Source organism: Physella acuta, unplaced genomic scaffold, assembly GCF_028476545.2.
Source record: "Physella acuta isolate Inbredline_101_S28 unplaced genomic scaffold, ASM2847654v3 ptg002549l, whole genome shotgun sequence".
NCBI classification, from domain to species: Eukaryota; Metazoa; Mollusca; class Gastropoda; family Physidae; genus Physella; species Physella acuta.
In genome coordinates, this window is record NW_026734016.1 from 26,026 (window position 1) to 33,000 (window position 6,975).

The window sequence follows — 6,975 nt, forward strand, 5'->3', positions numbered from 1 at the left end:
AGATATATTTAATGAGTAAAATGTCAGCGGTCGTAGTTTGTTTTCGTATAGAAAATGTCTTGAAAAAAAAAGATGATTGTATAAACATATTCTCTTTCGTAGCCGTGTTTAAGAAGGAATTAACTAAACTTTCTCAAGTCAGCCCTAAGATCAAACGAAACAACTATTACCTCCAATACACACACAATACACCCCCTAAATTCTCTAGAACTGTATGCATACATTATGCTAACATTTAAAAAAAAATTCAAATATTTCAAAGATCTTATATTTATTGTAATATGTTTATGTGGTTATATGCAATGTTAAGTCTACTTGCCTTATGTTGTTTTTTACGTTGGTTATGTTAAACACATATACAGCAGTATGTACAATATACTTTAGACAATGGACGGTGTAAGTTTGTTTAACACATAGACAACAGTATGTACAATGTAGATTAGACAAAAGAGAGTGTAAGTTTGTTTAACACATAGAAAACAGTATGTACAATGTAGATTAAACAATGGACAGTGTAAGTTTGTTTAACACATAGACAGCAGTATGTACAATGTAGATTAAACAATGGACAGTGTACGTTTGTTTAACACATAGACAGCAGTATATACAATGTAGATTAGACACATAGACAGCAGTTTATACAATGTAGATTAGACACATAGACAGCAGTTTATACAATGTAGATTAGACAAAAGAGATTGTACGTTTGCTTAATGTTATGCCCGGCAGAACAAATTGTTATTTTCTTGAGAAACAAGGCCCAGACAAATATAATTGCATGACTATATAATATAAATAATCTGACATTTGAATTTCTTGTATCGCGAAATAGCTGTACTGTAATTTAATTTTTGTTACATTAAAGCAGTGATCACAATAACAGTTACATGCTATATATTAAACAATATTTAAACATATTTTCAAATAGGCCTACTTAGAATAGATTATTGTTTTAAATACAGCAGTTTATTTGATTTGTCTAAAATCGGATTTCAATTAATTATTTAAAAATATTTTCTTTTAATCAACGAAACGAAAAAACGAAAAAAAGGTTAACAGGTATTGTCCGTACAAACGTAAAAACAGAGTTATGCTATAGACTATAACAGGGGTCTCCAAACTACGGCCCGCGGGCCGGATGCGGCCCGCGAGGTCCTCTCATCCGGCCCGCGGCGATCTTTTTGTCCTCGGAAAAAACGTCTGTTGGTGATAGCTGAGGAACTTTGCCCAGAAAAATCAAAAACATACCTGGAACTAACTGGCCCCCGAACTGAAATTTTATAGTTAATGCGGCCCTCGGACTGAAAAGTTTGGAGACCCCTGGACTATAACTATACCTGTTGTCAAGGAGAACACACGGTATGTGATTACACTGGATTATGTGGAACTGTGGGGACTAAACAAGTAACAAATAAACATTAGACACTATGTAGAAAAAGTTCTGTACACACAAAGTTTTAATCATGTGTAACATAATGCTTATTTGTTGTATTGTATTTTGAATTTACAATCGAACTCTAGTCAAAAACAAATGCAAAAAAAAAAAAGAAATTAAAAAAAAATAAACAAACTTGTTTCTTTTGAAACGGAGCAAGACTCAAACTACACACTAAAAAAACCAAAGTTATACAGCAAAATACAAATTTTGTGCCGATTAAAATAACCAGCAGAGAAGTTGAGGAAGTAAAATATTTAATAGATTTAAGATGCATTGTTATTTACAAACGAGGCTACATTACTGTAATTTTTTTTTAAAAATGCATCTCTAAAGTCAAACAAGCCTTTGCAAACCATGCAAAAAAAGACATGGCGATTGAAAAGAAAAATCTCCAAGACTAAATGCAGACTTTTCAAAATAATCCCTAATAGCACTCTATAAACTTACGATGGTAAAACTACTGTAGCAGGATAAATGTGCGTCTTGTACTGGGCAGTACATTTTGCAATAAAGTTCTTGACCTTTTTTCATGTCAACAACCGCTGAGCCAGCCGCGTTAGTCCTCACCGAATTTACTTCTATATACGTACACAACATGTCTTCAACCATTACACCAACTCCAATAAGTTTAATTCCCCATTCATGTAGAGTGACACATACAAGATATAAACCATCATGTGGTGATACAAATTTTCCTGTTGTTCGATTAAAATGTTGACCGTTATATTCACGCACCTCATCAAATGTTGAAATAACTGATCCATGACAGACAGGTGTGGGATCATCAAACGACACATGACAAACATACTTGTTATATACACGTGACTCTGGTGATTGGAAAACGCATGTAATTCAATGTTCAATTTCAAAAAAGCAACATGTGAACCGTTTAGTATTTAAATTCATTTTCTTATAATGGTACATTTTGCACTTGTTCACTTTATAGTTCTATTTTAGATGGTTAATATATCGAAACAAAATTTACCAGAACTGAAGTTATTCTGTTATGGTGTGTGTGAGTATGTGTATGTGTATATGTGTCTGTGAAAGAGGGTGGCTAACGAACATAGCTTAGTAAACTGGTACTTTCGAGTAATAGAAAAAAGATAGAGAGGATGCGTGAATTTAGTTAAAGTTCAGTGGTTCACAACCTTTTTCGAGTGGCGTCCCCTTATATAAAAAGTAAGTGACCCGCGACCCCCATAGAATTAAAAAACCGAATTTAGTATGGAAATTAATAAGCACTAAAATAAGATGGTCTAGTAGACTTTCAACATTAACTACTCTTGATAACTATTTTAATAGCTTTAATAGCATGAGTAAAATTGCATACTATTCACTAAGCCTTCGTGGTTAAGTTTTTAATTTTAATAACAAAATTGTTAACGCCAACCTATGTCATTATAATTATCTTAATTTTATTTTTAATCGAAGAATAGTGTTGAAAATATATTCTCGAAAATTCAATCAATTTTACGTTTGGGTATGAATGGTGAATACTACACCAAAATTGTGTCTGCAGTTTTTCATCTTACTTGGAATTTTTCTGCAAATCAAAGAATTCATCGGGAATGCTGGCAACATCAATGGAAGAAGAGAATGGGTAATGCGTAAATGCAGATTCTTCTTTTTTCAGCTCAGAGAAATAGCGATGCAGTTCGTTTTCAAGAGATTCAAGATACCTAAAAATCGCTTCTTACAAAATTTTAATTATCTCACAGATTCATCTACCACACCGCTGAGTTTCTCAAATTTACAATATTTCCAAGATTTATTTTCTTTACCGATTTTGCAGCTTTGATGAAAATGCCCCGAGATTATCATGGAAAGTTATAATATTCGTTCATTTTCCCTGAAGCTTCAGGTTAAGCTTATCTTGATGTTCAAACACATCTGCTAGGTGAGATACTCTCTCCAACCACTCTATTTCGTTTTAAGTATAACAAAAATCTTGTTTCCTTTGCACTTCTAAGAACAATTTGATTTCAGATTTCAATTCAAAAACACAATTTACAACATTTCGTTTGACAGCCAGCGTACTGTAGTGTAGAAGTGCAGAACCTCGTGATCAATATTAATGTTTTTGCTCAGTTCTTTGAAGGCTCCAGATTTTATATCTTGATGTCGATTGGTTAGGGCAGTGGTTGGAGAGCTAAATCTTTTCTGTTTTCTGAGAGCCCGATTTTGAGCTAAACATAGATGGCACACTATCCGTACAAACCCCCACAGCCGTTCTAACCCATTTTAATCATCCGGTTTCAAAAAAGGTATTTTTTTTTCATGCTATCTTCACAAAATAGCAACTCTTCTTTGCTATCATACGCATGAATATGGACACAGACCAGCAACTGCGAACACGAACTCACGTCTGTTGATTTATCAACTTGAAAGGCAAACAATAGTGAAAGCTTAATTTCGATAACAATGTGTTATTTAACATGTACGTACATGCAGCGTTTGATGAGATTTTCTCCTATTGTTTTTTTTTTTTTGCTTGGCATTTTCTATCGCGACTTCATTTGATGCTTGCACTGGTGAAAACTTCCTGTTCGATCAAGTCTCTGGCGTTTGCAACTAGCTTCTCACCGACGAAAGAACTCCATATATTTTTTGGTGTGTTCCGAATGACTCGTCTCAAATGGCGTTTTAGTTTTGAAGATTTCATAGATTCGTGACTGAGAGCAACTTTGTACAGTGCGCTTTGTTTCTTCTCTATTACATTTCCAGTGAAGTTAATGAAGCCGAATTTTAAAAAATTCTTCTAAATATTTATGTTTTGTTTTAAATTACTAAGGTTTAGTAGGCCTATACCAGTTGGCGACCCCCCAGAAAGACCTTCGTGACTCTCAGTGGGGTCGCGACCCCCAGGTTGGGAACCCGTGAGTTAAAGAGCGGAAGAAAAAGAGAGAAATATTTAACAGAGGTTAGCGAAGGTGAGAAACTGATTACCAATTGGTTAACATTGAATATATATACACTACAGTCGTACTGTTGTTACGTATACACGAGGAAAACAAAGTATTTTTATCAAAGTAAACTTACCGATTACATTAAAATCGCTGGACAATCTTGAGATAGTATTGTTCACATTTCCCAGCTAAATTAAAATAAAGTACAAATTATATAAAATAAACAATCACGTAGTTACGGAAAAGATACTTCTCTTTTGCTTTTAAACTGTTATGGAAACTTTTACGAATAAATGATTTTATATTCATGAGAATTATTTAACATGAGAATGAAGTTAACTAGCGATTATATATTAAATTGTTGACAAAATAGGTAGAAATTTAAAAGTTTACCTCTGATTGTATCTTCTCAAATTTGGTTGATAAATTGACCTTTATTTTATTATTATCTTCTTGTAAAGAAACAATCAGATCATAATGGTTTTTAATGTCTTGTGTTAAGCTGTGTGTCTTATTTCTGTAAACTCGTACCTCATTATTTATTTTATCTAAGTTGTTTTCATATTCGTTCATATCTTGAGACAGTTTCTCTAGTGTTTTAATGAACTTGGTTTCTTTTTCTTTTAAACTTTCAAATTCTTTGATTAATTCTTTTACTTGGTTACCTTGTTTACTAATTTGTTTTTTATGATTTTTTAAAATCCGATTTTGTTTAATAGTTTTTTGTTTAATGTTTAAAACCATGTCACTCTGTTCTGTTACAAAGTTGTCTCTCCATTGTTTTATTTCTGATATGTCATCTGTAGACTTGTCATTGGCGTCTTGTAGAGAAGATATTGCTGTCTCTATCTGCTCAAGTCGACTGACGTCTTGTAGAGAAGATATGGCTGTCTCTATCTGCTCAAGTCGACTGACGTCTTGTAGAGAAGATCTGGCTGTCTCTATCTGCTCAAGTCGACTTAATATTTCTATGGCAATATAAACGTAAGTCAATCGCAGAAGTATTAAAATTTGTAAATCATAATATGCTGTTTTAGCTTTAAAAAAATACATTTAATTTGTTCATCGATCTAATATTGGTTGAAATAACAGTTATGTTTACATATTTGAGTATACCTGATGATTTATGGAGATCTTTAAGAAATTGATCTGTTGTCTGAATTTGGTCACGTTTTTCTGTTTGTTGCATAGACTGCGATGAACATGGCCTTTCTTCATCAGTATCTACATGGTCTTTATTTTCGCCTTGTAATTTATAGTGAACGAAAATGTGCATACATAATAATGTATACTATTAATTCACTTGTCTTTTTCTCGAACAATGTGAACGTATTAATTTAAACTTCTTTTTAGATAATTTTTAATGCACAATATTTATTTATTTATTTATTTTTTAAATGATTTACAATGTAAAAGGTATTAGGTATTTAGAACTTCCTGAGTCCACCCAGCGCTGATATGTATCTAATTCACGTTAGGGAAACTAATGCGGCAGGGCATAGTGCTTACCAAATTATCTCATCTAATGCCGAGGTCTATGAATCAGATGAGCTCTACTTCATCTGCCCTATGAGTCTTTGGCATTAACGGGATTAAAAAGAAGAAAGATATTCAATAAATTTTAATATAGTAATTTAAATACTGACGTAATCTATACGTTACAAGACTTTCCTGTTATTATTTTATTAAATTATTTCTGTTTAATCGATACATCAGATTATCACTTAAAATAACAGATTTTAAAATATTTACTTAAGATAAGCGACGATACATCCAACAAGGCCAAGGTAGCCGATTCAAGTTGTTGACATAGATCACAGTATGTCAAAGATTTGTTGTCACTTTTATCTTCTAACCAAGTCTTACTTTTGTCTACAGCCTGACACATAAAACATTAAGTTCTAGTGTTAAAATGTGTGTGTCAGTATGTTATTTGAGAACATTGTTTTCTTTAATATTTTTAGTTTTTGAATACTATACTCTATCTTTATCGTCAACAAGCCCAATATAAAAAGCACCAAGTCAATGATGAATGCAGGGAGAGACAATAACCACTTACAGCTTGCAAAGCTTCAACCACAAGTTTAATGACGTGTATCTTTTCTTCTAAATAGTTCATGTGTTCTGTAACATATTTGACTTGAACTCTAGGACGCATCTGAATAACACACAGATAGTCACAATGCACACACTAGAACGTACATTACGATTTAGAAAGATGTTTTTAAGAAAATGTTTTTTTTCACGGTATCGTTCAACATCATAAACATCATAAAATTCTAGTAGAATATACACATGGAGTAAAAACCTTGATTTATTTAAACATTATTCATAAACAATACATTTCGGAGCATTTAAGGGGCAATAACACATCTTTTTAGTCGATGTGATGTGTCAGTTGTCTAACCTGTTTTTCTTAAATATAAAGCGTATAGAAATCGTACATATAGTGTATGTAACATTAATGGCGATATGATTAAATATAAACTCACTTTTGATGAAGAATAAAACTGGTAAGTCATTGACACAAATTACATCTACCATGTAGTGCTGTCTGAGTTTTATATGAACTTTGCACTGACCCGTTCTTTGGCTTAATATCCAGTGATCTATCTACTAAACATTCGT

At 32.5% G+C, this 6,975-nt stretch overlaps 1 protein-coding gene across 1 annotated transcript; it reads right to left on the reverse strand.

Moving 5' to 3' along the window:
* Positions 1-1,335: 1,335 nt before the first annotated feature.
* On the reverse strand, positions 1,336-6,499 carry LOC131933550 (uncharacterized). The gene is made up of 6 exons (XM_059290275.1): positions 6,407-6,499; positions 6,100-6,226; positions 5,464-5,592; positions 4,741-5,315; positions 4,481-4,535; positions 1,336-2,265 (listed from the first exon to the last, which is right to left on the reverse strand). The coding sequence occupies exons 1-6, from the start codon at positions 6,464-6,466 to the stop codon at positions 1,874-1,876; spliced, it is 1,338 nt and encodes a 445-aa protein (XP_059146258.1). The 5' UTR covers positions 6,467-6,499; the 3' UTR covers positions 1,336-1,873.
* Positions 6,500-6,975: the final 476 nt, after the last annotated feature.

Coding starts and splice junctions, on each gene's coding strand:
- LOC131933550 (XM_059290275.1), bottom strand. CDS start 6,466: ATGAACTATTTAGAAGAAAAGATACACGTCATTAAACTTGTGGTTGAA. Junction 5,593..6,099: donor TGTATCGTCGCTTATCTTAA/GTAAATATTTTA, acceptor ATAAATTACAAG/GCGAAAATAAAGACCATGTA. Junction 2,266..4,480: donor CAGCGATTTTAATGTAATCG/GTAAGTTTACTT, acceptor TCCAATCACCAG/AGTCACGTGTATATAACAAG.